This window comes from Musca vetustissima, unplaced genomic scaffold, assembly GCF_032173495.1.
Source record: "Musca vetustissima isolate MV318-11 ecotype Yass unplaced genomic scaffold, APGP_CSIRO_Mvet_v1 utg17160, whole genome shotgun sequence".
Taxonomy (NCBI): domain Eukaryota; kingdom Metazoa; phylum Arthropoda; class Insecta; order Diptera; family Muscidae; genus Musca; species Musca vetustissima.
The window spans coordinates 148,360-169,151 of NW_026878655.1; the positions used below are offsets into that span (position 1 = coordinate 148,360).

Consider the following 20,792-nt stretch of genomic DNA (forward strand, 5'->3'; position numbering starts at 1 on the left):
CTGAATCCTCGTTCGGCATTGAAGGGCTCCGATGGGTACTTTCCGACTTTAACTGCTGACCTTGTGCCATTTAAAGTTATCCTGCATAGCTGTATTAATTTTGCAGGAATGCCGAACGTAGACATGACTTTAAACATCTCTGAACGGATAGGGCTGTCAAATGCGGCTTTATAGTCGACAAATAGGTGGTATGTGTCGATGTGTTTCTCGTGGGTCTTTTCCAGGATTTGGAGCAGAGTTAAAATCTGGTCAATGGTAGACTTGCCAGGTCTGGAGCCGCATTAGTATGGTCCAATGATGTCATTGACCATTGGCTTCAGTCGTTCTGAAAACACGTTTTTCCTCTCTCCTTTTCTCCCGATAATTCTCCACCCCGTTACGTGTTGCTACTGTCTGGAGGGTTGCCCTATACGCTGCGTTTTTCACATCAGTAGCATTACGACACTCCTGATCGTACCATGGGTTTCTTGGTGGTGGTTTTAGGTACCCAAGTGTTGCTTTTGCTGCAGTTTGTAGGGAGTGGGCATTTCCTTGCCATTGTGCTTCTATACTGTTATCAGGACAAGAAGTGCTTTCTTCAAGCAGATGGGTAAGTTGAGCGGAGTAGGCCTCGGCCACCTGTTGTGTTTGCAGGTTTTCGACGTTGAGTTTCCGTGTTGTGTTAGATCGCACCTTTGCTGCTACATTAAGACGGGTGCGTACCTTGGCGGCCACAAGGTAATCGTCCGACTCGATATTCGCTCCTCGGATAGATCGGACGTCTAAAACACTGGATGAATGCCTTCCGTCTATCACAACATGATCAATTTGATTTCTCGTTGCTTGATCAGGAGAGATCCAGATGGCCTTGTGTATATCGAGATGCTTGAATCTGGTGCTGCTAACTACCATGTTTTTTGCTGCCGCTATTTCATAGTAGGTTGGGTTTTCCGAGAGTGGGCAACTATCCCGACGCCTCAACCCATTTTTTATAGTTCTTATGGGTGAACTCGCGGCACATATTAGCTCACTATTTCATCGCGTGATGAGAATAGCTCCCCAGGTGGCACCGCGGGGAGGTCAGTGTCCACAATTGAGATGAAAGAGGGACCAAGATAAGCCTGGACTTCGCCATGTTAAAGCCAATCAAGCCGTTGCTTGGTATCTATCATCCCCTACGTTATCGTAGTAAAAAGTAGTAGATTCTTGCAGTACGGGAAAAGACCAATAATATGAGTTGTTGAATGTTATTTATGAGGGAGAAGAATAGGATGATGTGGTAAGTGTGTGTGTGGAAATAGGGGTCCTTTTAAGAATGATGAACGATGAGGATCAATGGGTCAAGGTTGGGCGGGCAGAGTGTGGGAACAAAATCGCCAAGTTCCCTTGCTATGGTTGTATGTGTGTGTCGTTTTATTTTTATTTGCGTTTGTCTTTTAGTACCATTCCTCGATTGTTCGTCCCCTAGGGCTGATCGAGGCATGGTTAAGAATTCACCCCTTAAGCGGTGCCCCGACGAGCTAGTTGGAACCTCACCATAGCGCCGCAGTAGGCGATACGCAAGAGTATGGCGCCCAATCTAAAAACATTGTCCTATCGTCTAAAATTTGTAAGTGCTTTATTTAAAATACGTTGTGCAATAACACCTACGCACCGAATAATAGGGTGAAATAGATAATGAAATAGATAAAAACATAATATAGGATTGTCTAAGTGCTAACGGATATTGCATCCACATATTTAAAATAATAAAATCTGTGATAATTGTGCAATATTTAGATTAAGGATTTATAAAATTAGGATATTATGTTACATAAGTTAGGGTCTAGTGCCATAGCTCTTGTTCGTTAGTTGTAACAATGAATGCAATGTGTTAATGACCTGTGTTTTATGTTTTCTGTTTGTGTTTTTTTAACAAAGTAGTTGAAATAGACTAAAGGATGGCATAGGGGAAAAGTGCAATATCTGCTGTGATCGTAGTCATATGGATTGTACTATTTTCTGAACAAGAGATCTTTTTTCGTCTTTATTGAAAAAAATGCCGTGGTGTTACCTTTTTAATAAAATGTAAATGTAATGTAAGTCTAGTCAGTACATACGTCATAACAACCCACTAGGACACCTATGAAAATGTTTGAATTAATCCACATACGACTGAAAATACATCTTATTGCCTCCCGTATGTGTAATTTGTGTTGTGAAACTAATTTACTGTATTATTTGTATCAATTTTAATCCGTAGATTAGTAGATTTATTACCTAGATATTAAGAAAATAATGATTCGCATATACAAATTCAACTTTTAAATTATAATTTCTGATGAGCGAAAAATCAGCAAGCAACAAAAAAAAAAAAACAATCGTTGACTTTTCCTCGCCAATGCCCGAACAAAACAAAAAACAACAATTTTAATTATATTTAATTAGTAGTGTAATAATAATTTAGTTATTAGGTAGTATTTAAGAATATAAATGAGAAGATTTTTAACGGCAGGAAATGTACGAAGAGTATGGGGTTACCCTAAATTTCCAATACGAATGTAATGTCCCCGAAAACCTGCTAAGAAAGTTTTTTTAGGTGAGGTATAAAGTAACGATTTTAGTTATCGTCCGGTAGTTAAAGATTTATAATTCTGACTAGATTATTTTGTGTTAGGTTTAAGTTAACCAACAATTAATACAATTAACTGTTTTAATGTGTACGTTTTATAAAATAATATGAATTGCTAAATGTTCTTTGTAAGGGAGGAGAATAGGATGATGGTAAGTGTATGTGGAAATAGGGCCCCTTTTAAGGGGACCCCCCCCATTCTCGGGGTCAAAAATTTTGTTGATATAATTCAAATCTACACTAATTAAAGAATGTCCCTACAAAATTTCAAATGAAAATCTCAAGAACTCTTGAAGATATAGCCGATTTATTGTGTTAGCATCAAGTGACGGCTGAAGGGCTTCTCAAACTTTAAACGCGTTTTTCTCTAAACATTTTTTGGGAATGGCGGGCACGATAACTCAAAAACTAATAACCCAATCACTTTCAAATTTTTACACGTTTCTCTGTGAGTGTATAGTTATCGTATGAACTAGGATAAAGCCAAACGGTGAAGATCTTCCTTATTTTTTAACTTGGGTTTTGGTAAAAAATCGGCGATTTTCCAAAAATATTTTTTCAAAGGTCCACCATTTTGCCAGACATGTACTCTTTCTAACACCGTTGGAATTTTCGGATTCCGATGTTCCAGTGAGGAGTTATCATGCCCGCCATCAAAAATAAGGACTTTTCTTTAATTACAAAAAACAACAACAAAACAATAACAAAAAATTTTTGTAAATTATTTTTCTTCTATTTTAAATCTTCAATTATATATGTGCAAAGTTACAAACCTAAAAACAAGCATTGGTTTTGATCTACCAGCCCATTGAAAATCTCGAAAAATTAAAATCGAGAATGGGGGGTTCTCTTAAGAGAGAGACGAATAATGAGGATCAAAGGGTCAAGGTTGGGCGGGCATTAAATGAGTCGCTCGGTGCACTTATGTAAATTAACTCACTTCTTGAAAAACATAAAATTTAAGTATCAAAGTTCTTGGTATAGTCACAACTTTTTATACTTAAAATAACTTTTCTGACTAATATAAATTGTCACCATTATGCATTCTACATTATATTGTTGAATTCATTTTATTAAAGGCATTTTAAAAACAACATACATCTTCGTATTTCTCAACTTTTCGTTTTATGGAGTTAACCGATATGAGAACCTGAAGGTCTGAAATGATTTTGTTTCTTTCGGATGATTTCCATTCAAAAGAAACTCGAAAATACGTATTTGGGGAAATCAAAATAAAATATCAAATTTCAATGAAAATTTTAGTTAAAATCTTATTTTTTATTATAAAATTCGTAGTAAAATGTTTTTCTTTTTGTAAAGAAGTTTGAGTGTTTGAGTATATATGTTTGCTTATATGTAAACAAATACCAGCTTAAAGTACATTTACATATACGATTTTAAATCGACTCGATTAACGAAATGGAAATGTTTTTACAATAATTGTGATTGTTTGGAAAGTAAAAAAACACAAAAATTCTATAAATAGTTTTTATTTTCCGTTGATCTTTCATTTCGGTATTTGTCAACCGTTAAATTTAAAAATAAACGGCATGAAAAACAGTTGCAAATTTTGGTACATTATGAGAGAGTTGCATCTCAGTATTATCATGATTTCGATCATGATTTAAAATAAACCCTGCGGCACGATAATTTAGTTTCTAATAGTGTAAAAACACTATTAGTTCCCCATACAAAAATTCTGAGCGAACACCGACTTTTGTACATTGTTCAATTCAAATCACTTTCTGAATTACTAATAATTTTGTCCCATCCCTAAAAAATTGAGAGAATTTATCGAAAATAAATTTATTTTGACATCATGAAAATATTTATAAAATTTTCAAACTTTTTCAGTAAAATTGAAAATGATGAATAAAAAGTGAAAAATTTTTTAGTTTTTATATAAGCAGAAGGATGTAAATTTTGTAATCTACATAATGCAGTATGCATTTAATTTCCTTTGGGTCTAATTAAAGTACAAAACGAGAAACATTCGGCCTAATGCGGTGTTATGGTGGCTTCCCACACTAGCTCAGGAGGGAGCGTTTTTTATTCAGGGGCGATTTTTAACCCTGCCGCCATGAACCCTAGGGAATGAACACACAAAAGGAAATTTGGATCAACACAAGACAAAAGAAATTAACACAACATTTTTAAAATTTACACTCTAACATAAAAACAATTTATTGAACATGTCATTTTCCTTAATAATAGAAAAAAAAGTAGAATATGGATGTAGGGTTTAAAATACAAAGGATTAGCCAAAAGTCATTAAAATGGTCAAAAACTCATTAAAGTACTAAATTACAGTAAACAAATCGTCTGTCCGTCCGTGAATGTGTGAACACGTGTTTACAAATAGTGTGTGTGTTTGTGATCCTCCGTTCTGAGTATGGCAATTTATGTATGTGTGTGTGATCCTCCGTTCTGAGTATGGTAAAGTATGTGTGTGTCTCCGTTCGCAAACTGTGTTGATCGACGTGTGTGGGCGCGCTCTTGATCTTGAGTATGGCAATTTGAGTGCGTGTGTGTGTGTCCGTTCGGTTTAAGAATATTAGGTATGGCAAACTATGTGGGCATGCGCGGAGCTTACCGAAATGTTTACAAGGGAAGGGGGAACAGATATGTGGAACAAACTATAGGGAATAACAACAACAACATGGTCAGCGATAGAAATGGTCAGAGGCATGAAGAGACAGACGCAGTTATGTTTATTTCTGATCATATCAATACCAATGTGTTTATGTAAAATCGAGCATTGTTGAGTGTTAGGCATGCGTGGAAAGGGTGGCAAATATGTGGCAAGGGGAGAGGGGGGACAAATATGGAAACAAACTATAAACAGCATAATGAATTTCGCAATGTTATGCAACTATGATTAGGAGTGAAAAGGCAGGAAAAAATATGTTTTTACGAAATGTTTGGATCCAAGAGGAAACTGGGGGAGAAGGAATATGTACGCCCTAGCTTTGAGTTTGATGTTTATTTCTGATTATATTAATACCAGTGTGTTTATGTTAAATCGAGCATTGTTGAGTGTTGGGCATGCGTGGAAAGGGTGGTAAATATGTGGCAAGGGGAATGGGGGACAAATATGGGAAACAAACTATAGGGACTATTGAGAATATCAACAAACAACAACAACATACATGCATCAATTGTATCGGTACAAATGGTCAGAGGTATTAGGAGACAGGCGCATGGTTTTGTATGATTTTAAAGACTGATGGGCGCCAAAAATTAAGAGGCGAACACTTGTTGATAAGAACCATTGGACAGAAATATGATAAACCGCATAATGAATTTCGCAATCTTATGCAACTATGATTAGGGGTAAAAAGGGGAAAGACAGGAACAAATATGTGTTTACGAAATGTTTGGCTACAAGAGGAAAAGGGGGAGAGGAATATAGAGGACAGTTTCAATGATTTGTATGCAACGAATATATTGATTGAGTGCGAACAGTGTTCCACAACTACATGAAAATATTATTTTTCTTTCTTCAATTTCAATTATTACAAGAAGATTTGAGATATAATCCACTGTCAATGTAAATTGTTCTGAAATGTTTAAAAGCGGAGTTAGACTTGAAGAAGTTATTCAGTTTTAACTAAACCTGACTTGGAATAAAATGGAATCAACAACAAAGAAAGCATATCGTATGCTGGAGGAAGATGCAGCCGCAGATATATTTTTAGTGAGAGTAACAAAGATATCAGAAAAGAAATATTTAAAGGATGGTATCCGCCACATTATTATCAATGACGAAGATATGGTCAATGATAGCAAAGGTGAAAGAAATATGAAAGGTGACAATTACATGTTGAATCTCATTTATTTGCCTGTAAACGTCAAAGAAATAAGTTGTATTGAAGTACAGATATTAAATCAAGAAGGTCGCCTAATAAATTTTCGAGGAGAGGAAATCACACTTCGAATTCATATTAAATCAAGGAAATAATGCTTATTTATAATAAATACAAATATAAACAAATTCCAAAAAAATTTTCACAACAGTTTGTTAGACCGACAGGACCTCAACTAACTAAAAAAAGTAAAGAATTTTTAAAACTACTCAAATTAAAGGTAAAGCCAAATGTCGGAAATTCTAAATATTAATGAACGTCCATTCTCAGATGAGAATATTGTAAAGAGAGACTATCATAGCTATGTGCCCTATATTCAATCATTTAAAAATAATGATAAAGGATGGAAGGACATTGCCAATAACATTTCGTAGTTGGGATTGCTATTTTAACCCCACATTTGTTCGCGGAAGACAACATAGCTGGAATGTCAAATTGTCTGCAAATCATGAAAGGACACGATATGTAGCTTTTGTATTTGAAAAATATAACAAATGGTTGCATTGTGATCCTCAAAACATTAAAGTACATTTGAATTCTGAAACGTATCCCTACGATGATCTAAACCTTAAGTTTGGAGAAAATCGTTATGCGGTACTCTACGATATGTATGCCAAGTTTCAAGAAACATATTATATGAGAGAACCACAACCACTTCTTTCCTACATAAGTTTTAAGGGTAATCCAATCGCCGTCATTGATATAAGCAATCAAAATGAAGCCGTGAAGAATGGACCGATTGATTTGAAAATACAATTTGAAACCAACACACCAATACCTCAAAACACTTCAGCATATTGTCTAATAATCCACGATCGCCTGGTGGAATACATACCTTTGACTGGAATTGTTAGAAAAGTAGTATAAGATATTTATACTTACACATTATATTAAACATTGAATTTATTTAAATGAAATAAAACACATTTTTTTACAATGAAATAATTTACATTGGTTTATTTTTTATTTACATTATATATTGTTTATTTACAATGGAAACTTAATTCAAATAAACATTCAATTCATCATTGTCTATAGATGGTAAATGTACATCCATTGGAATGAAAAAGTTAAAGTTTATATTATTCAAATAGTCTTCATCAATATTTAAATACCTATCTAGCTCATCATCATTAATACTACTAGATAAATCTAATTCCATATCCCATGGTATAAAAAAATCAAAGTTTATACTATTCAAATATTCATTTTCAATATTCTTATGCCCCCACGCATAAGTATTTATTTTATCAGCTTTGATTTTTCTTTTAGTGTCTTTACAACTTAAAACTATCTTAAACATTTTATTTGTATATACTTGATGCACCTTAGATCTAAAATTAATCATAACATCCCTACTTATTTTTTCATTTAGTAAGCATTCTTTATAGTCATCTATAGAGTATTTTGAAATAACACACTTTTTAACGCCCTTAGCTTTCTTCACTTCTTCGCCATCTTTAACCTGGAAGGAATGCATTTTGGGTCCTAATCCAATAAACATTGTCATAATTTTCCCACAGTTCTCATCCTTCATCATTCCAATTATTTTCTTATTTTTTCTCGGAATAATCGGACGTATCAAATTGTAAATCAATATCAGATTTTTGAATTTATTTAAATGAAATAAAACACATTTTTTTACAATAAAATAATTTACATTGGTTTATTTTTTATTTACATTATATATTGTTTATTTACAATGGAAACTTAATTCAAATAAACATTCAATTCATCATTGTCTATAGATGGTAAATGTACATCCATTGGAATGAAAAAGATAAAGTTTATATTATTCAAATAGTCTTCATCAATATTTAAATACCTATCTAGCTCATCATCATTAATACTACTAGATAAATCTAATTCCATATCCAATGGTATAGAAAAATCAAAGTTTATACTATTCAAATATTCATTTTCAATATTCTTATGCCCCCACGCATAAGTATTTATTTTATCAGCTTTGATTTTTCTTTTAGTGTCTTAACAACTTAAAACTATCTTAAACATTTTATTTGTATATACTTGATGCACCTTAGATCTAAAATTAATCATAACATCCCTACTTATTTTTTCATTTAGTAAGCATTCTTTATAGTCATTTATAGAGTATTTTGAAATAACACACTTTTTAACGCCCTTTGCTTTCTTCACTTCTTCGCCATCTTCAACCTGGAAGGAATGCATTTTGGGTCCTAATCCAATAAACATAGTCATAATTTTCCCACAGTTCTCATCCTTCATCATTCCAATTATTTTCTTATTTTTTCTCGGAATTTTATATATGTTGTCTTCTGGATAATCGGACATATCAAATTGTAAATCAATATCAGATTTTTGAATTTATTTAAATGAAATAAAACACATTTTTTACAATAAAATAATTTACATTGGTTTATTTTTGATTTTTGAATTTATTTAAATGAAATAAAACACATTTTTTTACAATAAAATAATTTACATTGGTTTATTTTTATTTACATTATATTTTGTTTATTTACAATGGAAACTTAATTCAAATAAACATTCAATTCATCATTGTCTATAGATGGTAAATGTACATCCATTGGAATGAAAAAATAAAGTTTATATTATTCAAATAGTCTTCATCAATATTTAAATACCTATCTAGCTCATCATCATTAATACTACTACTAGATAAATCTAATTCCATATCCAATGGTATAGAAAAATCAAAGTTTATACTATTCAAATATTCATTTTCAATATTCTTATGCCCCCACGCATAAGTATTTATTTTATCAGCTTTGATTTTTCTTTTAGTGTCTTTACAACTTAAAACTATCTTAAACATTTTATTTGTATATAATTGATGCATCTTAGATCTAAAATTAATCATAACATTCCTACTTATTTTTTCATTTAGTAAGAATTCTTTATAGTCATTTATAGAGTATTTTGAAATAACACACTTTAACGCCCTTTGCTTTATTCACTTCTTCACCATCTTCAACCTGGAAGGAATGCATTTTTGGTCCTAATCCAATAAACATTGTCATAATTTTCACACAGTTCTCATCCTTCATCATTCCAATTATTTTCTTATTTTTTCTCGGAATTTTATATATGTTGTCTTCTGGATAATCGGACGTATCAAATTGTAAATCAATATCAGATTTTATATCTTCGTACACATCGTCCGTTTCTATATCTAAAATAAATGAAACAAAATGAACTTTTGCCAATTTTAGCCCATTTTCCAAACACTGTTTTAAAACCATGTAATGTATTGCATAGTTTTTCTTTGGGCTAAAATCAGCAATAAGCTTCTCATATTTTGAATCCCCAACCTTTTTATTTTCTGCACAAAAGGGTAAATAATTGTGTAGATCATGCAATTCTTCCGGATACTCAAGGTCTACTACGTATATGTATCTAATGGTAGAATTATGCATGAATTTAAAAATTTCTTCAACATCTGTTATTGCCTCTTCAGGTTGCAACCATTTAAAATCTCCTTCTGGAAGATACTGTTTCATTGCCCAACCATACAAATTATTGGCATCTAAATATAATAAATAGTGTGATGGTGAATTTTTATCATAGTCCTTCATATACTTGTTATTTGCTTTAGCTAATCTTTTGATACATTGAACTAATCCTCCCCTGATACCTATTTTAATAACATTGAACATATTCAAATCCTTAGAAGATCAAGTGTTATTTTTGTAAAACGCAGCATCGCATCAAAAGACAATCCTGGTGCAGTATAGTACTAACATGGATCAAGTTTATGAACCCTTATACAAGATTTTCTAAAAATTTCAAATACATCTGTTAATAGGAGCACATCTGTCTTCAAATATAGCTTTATATAGTCTTTTAATGACTGACAATTAAATGTCTCCCACACACGTTTTGCATGCTCATAATCATCTATACTACAACTGGTATTATATAAATTACTATAAAATTTTTCAATGGGTGGAAGAATTGTATCATTTAGTTTATCAAAACTGTCTAAATATTCATAGCAAAATATTCCTTTCCGCCTCATTAATTGAATTGATTATCAATGGGGAAATGTGCTCTAACTGATTTCAAATCCGCATCTTCCAAATTGTTGGCTAAGGTTTCTAAACTTGCCGCCATGAATCTGAAAGGATCTAAAAACCTGTATTCAAGTTCCATACCATTACCCATATCAACAACATGTGATACTGAAATATATAATTCTTTATTTTGTGGAATTATGTTAATTTTCTTACTAGGGATTTATTTAATTATTTCTTTTATAAAAAGATGGCAATCGTATCCAGAAAAATTGTGGAATAAAATTGGAATGAATGTTGGAACTGTATAATTTATATTGCACTCTTTGTGTGCAGCTCCCCTATACCGACCTGTTATATGACAATGATCATAAACCTTATCACTACCCAATTCTTTGTCGCAAAAATGACAAATTTTTGCATTTTCAAATTCAAAAATTTGAGATGGCGTTAATAGCGTCATTGGTTTTTTAACACTCAAATACGTATTAAAAATTTCCCTACACTTAGAATTTAACATTTCAACAAATTTTTCTGCTGCATCCCTACCTGTATATATAAATAATTCATCTAAGTTACTATCAAAATTAAATTTTACATTAAAACTAAAGGCACAAGATAAATGCTTATTCATTACCATATCTAAATTATCTTTCTTTATTAAAACACACTCAATATCAGCATATATAACAAATGGAACATTCATTTGTTTATGAAAGTTCTTAAATCACAACCATGGTATAATAATAGTAGGTAACAGCAAGTGTTGTTGTACAAAAAACGATACAACAACCACATGGAAATTTGTTGTTGTAAGTTCTACTAGTGTCAACTCATTTGACAGAAAAATGTAAACAAACAAATTATCATCAAATTATTTTTATTTTGAAAATGAAATATTTTCGAATCCTCAAAATAAAAATTGAAAAACATGAATGAAAATCTTCCAAATTTATATTTCTATCGCGTCCACATCTTTCCTTTAATTGTGCCATTGCCACATATATGTATAACACATATGAAAATGCTGGGAATAGCGAGTTATTCCTTGAAGAACGATTTGCTTCCTAAAACTTTCCCAGCAGGCAGATTGAGTAAATTGAATACGGGAGCACATTTAATAAAGAACAATTTCAAATTGTATGCGTTCCCAATTTTCCTGTTGGGTGATTTTTAAAAACATAATTTGTCAAATTCATATTGACACTAGTATTACGTTGGAATCAAATCAGCTGGGATTTGCTGTTACCTTTTATAATTGTACCATGAATGACAACGTTGATTTACCTTCTTCGGGCATTTTTGCAATAACTTTACTACACAAATCCCGATGCCGCTCCATAAAATCATATTTGCTGGTGTAATATAAACACTGATTGTAAATGTGTAAACGCCTTCTGCAATTCGTTAACTGATTATTTACCAACCTAAAATAAAAAAAGTAATTAGTATATTTAAATTTTTTTTATTTAAATGTAAAACTCACCTAGATAAAGATTTGATTAGAATGTAGTGAGATTTTCCATCGTTTTCTAATAGCAGCAAGTTAACATGTATGTCCTTTTCTTGTTTCGTAATACAATAAGGTCCAACGACTGATTTTGAAGAATACTCATAACCAAAAACGTTTACACTAATGTTAGGATTTTTTTCTTCAAACAATTTTATATACTTTAGTTCCTTCGGAAATTCTATTCCTTCAAAGTTTAGTGTTAAACCATTTTGCAACGTAAGAACATTTGACGGATTTAATGGTTGTGAAGTTTCCAATGCCGCTATCAAACAATATTTGAAACAGTAAATGTCTCCATTATAAATATTGATACAGGCTCTTTTATTTTTTAGTTCTTTAGGTGTGGGTATATATTGGGAACCTCTTATGGGTGAATGCTTGTTAATGTTGATTTTCAAACTGAAAACCTTTAACAGAGCCTAACCGGAATCCCGTTCTTGGAACTCGGACATCTTCGTTTTTATGTAATCAAAATGATCATTTAATATATTGTCAATGTTATCAGCTCTTTCAAGTTCCATCATTTTTGAGTTGTGGTATATTTTTTTTAATTATTATGTTCTCGTTACAAGGTTTAACATATTCTCCACCCAACTCTAAATTAAATTTGATTCTGTAATGACGATTTAGTGCTTCTTGAAGTTGATTAATAAGGGATGCTTTTGCCCCCTGAAATATTAAATCAACTTCTATTGTATCTTCTGTTATTTTATATTGAAAGGTTTGGATTCTATTATTGAATCCACTCCTTACTAGCATCATATCGCTATTTACACCAGAAGTCGTTCCTTGTTTCATGCCTTCAATTTTATTTTGTTGTTGGTTTGATTGTTGTATCTGTTTGTGTCTCTGCCATGTTCCTGAAGGTTGTTGATTCACAGTTTCATTTTGCCTTGCCTTTAGCTGGCTTGTTACAGAACGGTTGTTCCATAAGCCGAGCTTAAAAAAAGATTTCCAAGCGCTTCGGTCTTGTGCGCAAGCCCACCAATTTGGAAGACCACGTTCCAAGATGTTGTTTTCTACTTGGTCTTTCCATCTAATTCACTCTGAGTCTCTTTTTGGTTTTGCAGAAAGTCATGGTACAATTATAAAAGGTAACAGCAAATCCCAGCTGATTTGATTCCAACGTAATACTAGTGTCAATATGAATTTGGCAAATTATGTTTTTAAAAATCACCCAACAGGAAAATTGGGAACGCATACAATTTGAAATTGTTCTTTATTAATGTGCTCCCGGATTCAATTTACTCAATCTGCCTGCTGGGAAAGTTTGAGGAAGCAAATCTTTCTTGAAGGAATAACTCGCTATTCCCAGCATTGTCATATGTGTTACACATATATATGGCAATGGCTCAATTAAAGGAAAGATGTGGAAGCGATAGAAATATAAGTTTGATAGATTTTCATTCATGTTTTTCAATTTTTATTTTGAGGATTCGAAAATATTCCATTTAAAAATAAAAATTATTTGATGATAATTTGTTTGTTTGTTTACATTTTTCTGTCAAATGAGTTGACACTAGTAGAACTTACAACAACAAATTTCCATGTGGTTGTTGTATCGTTTTTTGTACAACAACACTTGCTGTTACCTTTTATTATTATACCATGGCAGAAAGTATTGAAAATCACTTCTACACTGTAAAAAATCACTTTTTACTCAACTGGTTGTGATATGAATAGTTTACGATATGAACTCTCAACTGAAAGTGGAATATAGATTCCTTTTATATTATAATTATACCTCGTATTGACAATATCATGTATTATTACGTTCGTTTATTAAAAGTATCCCAGAATGCAAGAAGATATCCCCCCTCCGCCTTTTCCTCTTGTAGCCAAACATTTCGTAAACACATATTTGTTCCTGTCTTTCCCCTTTTTACTCCTAATCATAGTTGCATAAGATTGCGAAATTCATTATGCTGTTTATCATATTTCTGTCCAATGTTTGTTGATATTCTCAATAGTCCCTATAGTTTGTTTCCCATATTTGTCCCCCTTCCCCTTGTAAACATTTCGGTAAGCTCCGCGCATGCCCAACACTCAACAATGCTCGATTTAACATAAACACATTGGTATTAATATAATCAGAAATAAACATCAAACTCAAAGCTAGGGCGTACATATTCCTTCTCCCCCAGTTTCCTCTTGGATCCAAACATTTCGTAAAAACATATTTTTTCCTGCCTTTTCACTCCTAATCATAGTTGCATAACATTGCGAAATTCATTATGCTGTTTATAGTTTGTTTCCATATTTGTCCCCCCTCTCCCCTTGCCACATATTTGCCACCCTTTCCACGCATGCCTAACACTCAACAATGCTCGATTTTACATAAACACATTGGTATTGATATGATCAGAAATAAACATAACTGCGTCTGTCTCTTCATGCCTCTGACCATTTCTATCGCTGACCATGTTGTTGTTGTTATTCCCTATAGTTTGTTCCACATATCTGTTCCCCCTTCCCTTGTAAACATTTCGGTAAGCTCCGCGCATGCCCACATAGTTTGCCATACCTAATATTCTTAAACCGAACGGACACACACACGCACACACATTGCCATACTCAAGGTCAAGAGCGCGCCCACACACGTCGATCAACACAGTTTGCGAACGGAGACACACACATATACTTTACCATACTCAGAACGGAGGATCACACACACACACTATTTGTAAACAAAATCGCACGTGTTCACACAACACTGACGGACGGACGATTTGTTTACTGTAATTTGATACTTTAATGAGTTTTTGACCATTTTAATGACTTTTGGCTAATCCTTTGTATTTTAAACCCTACATCCATATTCTACTAAAAAACTTTAAACATTAACTATAAATTTTCTTAAATTCGCGAGTAATTTACTTGGCTTACCCTTTTGTTGCCTCAAAATTAATGCCAATTTAGGCCATTTTAAGAAACATAATTAATACCTGCCTAAATGAGCTCTTTTTGGTGGTTTGGGACATTATTATCCGTCCACAAACAATAAATAGTTTCAACGTAATTTGGGAGAACCCTACACTCAAATATATATGAAAGAAAAGTAATTAATGTTCCTTACAAAATTATTTAAAACATTTAGACAATACAACTTAAACTATGTTATAATATATATACTATTAAACTACTATTTAATTTATTTTTTTATTTTTAAATGGACTTGTTTTTTTTTTGTTTGTTTTTGATATATATATTATTTGTGTGCCTTTTTAATTTATATTTTAATTAACTCAATTTTGTTCTTTTTTAGTTTTCATTGAGTGGCGCATTGGTGTTTTCTTCAGGCAATAGTAAGTATTAACATTATTCATTAGAATTTTTGGCAGGGTTAACCTACTTTATGAGGATTTATTTGACAGATAGACAATGGAATTGGTAATTGAAACCCACTGGGTTAGCTAAATCCCTGTACAATGTAAACGTACTATTAACCAATATATTACAACATTTGTTTAACCTCTTTCAGGAGCCTTCAGCACATTTCCATCGGGGGAACGCAGAATCCGAGACTTTCTTGGCGGTGGTAGTTGGCGTTTTTATGCTGGCTGTTTTCCTGGCCTAAATTGGCTGTGGGGCGATATCTACAAAAATAGAAAACAAAGCACAAACCACTCATAATTCTACAGAATTACACACCACACAAAGACTTCACATTTTTAACGCCCACGACATATATATATATATATATATATATGTGAATTTAAGCCTTTAATAAATTCCGTTTATTAAAAAAAACGTTTGTTTTAATTGTTGAAAAGAGTTTAAGAAAACTGTTGACTGTTTTTTGAGTGCACCACTGGGGAAATGAAGGAGCATTTTTTTTCTTTTTTGGGCCTTTTATACTGCCTGCAAGGACGCCAAATTTTCCCTCTTTACCAGGTTTTTCCTAATTTCCCTTACATTTACCAATTTTCTTTTCTATCCAGTCCTTAAACATATCGCAGGGTTGTATTTTCGATTAGCTCATTTCTTTGCTAATCGACTTCAATACAACCCTGACAGTGGCGGCAATTCTAAATAACTCTGGGGTAGAACATTTCCGCTTCGTTTTTTGGACGTCGGTTGGATTGGCAATTTGCGGAGTTTTGCGTAACATTTTTTATAAAAATTCCAAACGCTATAAAATTTGGGGAAACCCAAACAAAAATTCTTCAATTTTCTATATGTGACATTTGAATTGAGATAAGTTCCGTTCCAGAACCTAAAAGAATTACTCATTATATTTGTTTTGCAACTTTTTACTCGAAAACCGTACCTCAACCCACAAAACTGGTAAAACATTGAATCAAATTTAAAAGAGAGCACAAAACAAAATGGCGTTCTCTTTGTAAACTTTTTACTCAAGAAATTTGGCCGAGTAAAAATGGTAAACAGGAATACCTACTTCTGATTGGCTGTTATGTTGATTTTGAAGTGTTACCATATAATTTTGGCATATTTAGATTTGCGTTCCCGATCTTTTCAAATTATTTTGTACTCTGAGTGCAATTTTGAAATGTTTTACTAAATTTACTGTTAAAAAAGTACTGGAACAGACAAATACTGCAAGAATCTACTATTTTTTACTACCATAACACTTTTTTCCTTTATGATATCGGAAAAAATAGTAAAAACTCGTAGATTCTTGCAATACGGGAACAGACCAAATATCTTCAGAAAAAATGGAAAACATGAATTAAAAGTAAGTAGATATGGGTTCACACTATAGTCAGGAAAACGAGAATTGTTTTTTCTATTTAGATCTATATGGGATTCAATATGTTATAATTTTGGTGTGAAACAAGAAACAAACAGTTTGAAATAAAAAAAAAAAAACTCTGATGACATGAATTAAGAATAGTGTTGTATGAACGAGTTAATTCATGTACGTAATTCTGAGAGCGAACTACGTTATGCGAATGCCCGTCAGAACATTAATGATATAATTTAAAATCTACATTTATTGTGGATTCAAAGTATCGCTTTGCGAGTGTTAAGTTTGTTCTTGTTTACCAATATTCCATATATTGGACAATATTCCATATATTGGACAATATTCCATATATTGGACATAAAAGATTTAATTAGTAAGTTCCATGGTGCAATAATACAAGGTAGCGCAGCTTGAGGTGAATAATAAAAAAAAAATCAACTATGCACGTGTGGCTTCTTCTGCCAAAAATAAAAATCCAATAGGAAATACCATCAAATGTTTGTTTCATCCATAACAAAGTAATTACTTAAAGACGAACGTGTTAAAACATAATTTTCATTTCAATTAAATTTGAATATATTTCAATTTATTTTGAATTTATTTGACATAGTATTCAAAACAATACACACACATACACAAAATATGTATTTTGATTTGATGGAACAAGCCACCTTGAGAAAAAATTGTAATCAGTTGGTAGCTGTGCCCCACCTTGTAATAATTATACCATGGTAAGTTCTAGTTTATAGAGAAAGCAGTATTTACTTACTTTTGCGATAATACTCAGAAAAGTAAACAGTCAACATTTAGCAAGATTCAGCAAATAAACAGCTGATTCAAGAAAACATTTTGTTTGCGCCAAAATAAACAAACAAAGGACGAACACAATTATTTGTATTGCATCAATTTGAACTTTGCAAATTAAAAAAAAACTTTTGAAAAATGTTTGTGGTTGTTCAGAAAACAGCAAATCCAATATTGGCTGAGTTTGCAAAATCTTACTGTATAAAATTCTTTCATAAACTCCAGCATGTTATAATAATAAAAGGTAACAGCAAGTGTTGTTGTACAAAAAACGATACAACAACCACATGGAAATTTGTTGTTGTAAGTTCTACTAGTGTCAACTCATTTGACAGAAAAATGTAAACAAACAAACAAATTATCATCAAATTATTTTTATTTTGAAAATGAAATATTTTCGAATCCTCAAAATAAAAATTGAAAAACATGAATGAAAATCTATCAAATTTATATTTCTATCGCTTTCACATCTTTTCTTTAATTGAGCCATTGCCATATATATGGGTAACACATATGACAATGCTGGGAATAGCGAGTTATTCCTTCAAGAAAGATTTGCTTCCTCAAACTTTCCCAGCAGGCAGATTGAGTAAATTGAATCCGGGAGCACATTAATAAAGAACAATTTCAAATTGTATGCGTTCCTGTTGGGTGATTTTTAAAAACATAATTTGTCAAATTCATATTGACACTAGTATTACGTTGGAATCAAATCAGCTGGGATTTGCTGTTACCTTTTATAATTGTACCATGAAACTCCAGTAAGTTTATTGTTGTTGAATGTCAAACTTGCTCTCTCAAGGCCCGTAGAGTTAAACAGGGAGTTCCCCAAGGAGGGGTGATATCTCCGGAACTGTTTAACCTCTACCTCTCTGGAATTCCACGCCCACCGGACGGCATAAATATCGTGACTTATGCGGATGATTGCACGATTATGGCGTCAGGACCTAAAATTGATGACATTTGCGAGAGGCTGAACCACTATCTCGTGGATATCGCTGATTTTTTTCCGGTCGAGGAATATGAAAATATCCGCCACTAAGTCAACGGCCACACTGTTTACCACGAAGGGTCCACAATTCCGACCACTAATTACCCCAAGGTTCTAGGGGTCACATTCGATAGCCTATACATGTCGTCCGCGCATGCCACATCTATTTGCGATAAAGTCAGGAGCAGAAACAAGGTTCTCAAGTCGCTAGCCGGCAGCACTTGGGGAGCTGACAAGGAAACCTTGTTAACGACTTATAAAGCAATAGGCCGGTCTGTGGTAAACTATGCGGCGCCAGTGTGGTCCGCTAACGTCAGTGCAACGCAGTGGAAAAATCTTCAATACTGCCAGAATGCTGCCCTGAGGTCTGAAACAGGGTGTCTCCTCATGACTCCAATAGACCACTTGCATGAGGAGACGAAGATTCTTCCTGTGCGTCAACACAACAAGATTTTGTCGATGCAATACTTGCTTGGGTGTTATAGGAGCAGCCATCCGAACCGCTACCTAATGGATAGACACCCACCACCCAGGCATGTCAGGAAGGATCTCCATGATCTGGAGAGAGGTCCAGAGGTACAAGAGGGAGCCTCTAGATCAACAGGCCTATCAAGCAGGATTGAACAGTATTCACACGGACGCAGTTGAGGAAGCAGTTCAAGAATATCGCGTGAATTCCATCCTCGGGGACCATCCGCCTTTGATAGCCGCAGAAGAGCAGCAGCGACCTCGACAAACTAGAGTGGTCTTGGCACAACTGAGATCTGAATGGTGTAGCCGCCTCAATTCGTATTGGGCACGAATTGATGGAGAGGTCGACAATGTCTGCCCGGCATGTGGTAACGGACCACATGACATGCAACATCTGTTCAACTGCCCAGCCAAGCCCACTCACCTAACCCCATCTTCTCTCTGAACCAGGGATGGTCCGTGTAACGAATTTTTAAGTTTTCGACTGTCAAAAAGTCATATACCTGTATAAAATGTAATAAATGTAGTAAACGCCATTCATTTCAATTTTTTCGCCAGATACAGTTATTTTCATGAATATATATTTTTGCGTATATCTGATTATTCCTTCATAGTCCTGACAAAAAATTCTAAGCTTATTTGAGTTATTTTTTTTTTTTTGAATTTTGATATGCGTTTAATTAAAGCATGTGTAGTTTCCATATTGACTAATGGAAAAACTCTTTTGTCAAAAACCTAATGGGTTTTCATGGGTTTCCGACGTTTCAGGCGTATGTATTATACGTCGGAAATGTATGTCATTTACGTCACTTTTTCTGACTGACCATCACGTCTCTGAACTCAACCTGTACAGGTCGCAGCCTTTCTGAATTTGGAGTTGGAGGCAGAACCAGATTGAAGAAAATTGAAACTACACAGCAGTACTAGCTGCTACAACAACAACCAAATATCAAGTAAACAGACACAGCTAATGTCATCAGGAAAAAAATTGGTGTTATTCTTGTGTTCAGAGGCAAATATTTTTGAAATATTTATATTTATTAATATTTTTAAGTTCCCTGCTTATAAAACCTATAAAATTCCTTATTAAATCTTGAGAACAATGTGGGGCAATGTGCGTAATATGTTATGGAATTTATTTTCCATTTTATTTGAAGTTGATATCTGAATTCGACATTAAGAAGGGTTGCCTTTATCAATTTCTCAAAGAGACTACCTTGTATAGTTATGCCATGGATATGAGTACGTAATTTCCAAATTGATTAATGGAAATTGATATTTTGTATTATACGTCGAAAATGTATGTAATTTACGTCACTGTTTGTGACGGCTCATCTCTGGCTGTGCCCTACCTTGTAATAATTATACCATGATTTTAAATACAAATTTTATTTGAATATGACAAAATCAAGTATGTATAGGGTTGTTGGGGTTGCCATCATCGATTTAGCAAATGAGACTACCTTCAATAATTATGTCATGGCATATTTTCAATAAATTAAACAAAATATATTTTCTAAAACTGAACATTGCTGTCAATATTAAACCTAGGTTGATAAAACTTTTTTTTTTAATTTTTAAAGGCAGGGACATGATATACGTACATTTCAAAGAAAGATATTTTTCATTTAAATTTTGAAATCTGAATGCTGTCGAAGGCAAATTTATGAAAAAATTGGAAACATATGACTGCGTTCGACTACCTTGTATAATTGTGTCATGGTACGGACAATGATGCAATAATATGGTGATGTGTCAAAACATTTGTTTTTGTCTCGACCTTCTGTCTAATTTTTCCTATTTATTGTGCCATGGTACAGATCTAAAATAATG

General features: G+C 33.1%; 1 protein-coding gene across 1 annotated transcript in view; it reads right to left on the reverse strand.

The window, feature by feature from the left end:
- The window catches only part of LOC133323434 (ATP-dependent Clp protease proteolytic subunit), a 55,492-nt gene extending 46,043 nt beyond the window's left edge, over positions 1 to 9,449 (reverse strand). Inside the window, exon 1 of the mRNA XM_061532359.1 lies at positions 9,393 to 9,449. Within this exon, the coding sequence (XP_061388343.1) occupies positions 9,393 to 9,449 (57 nt within the window). The remainder of the gene's footprint in view (positions 1 to 9,392) is intronic.
- Positions 9,450 to 20,792: the final 11,343 nt, after the last annotated feature.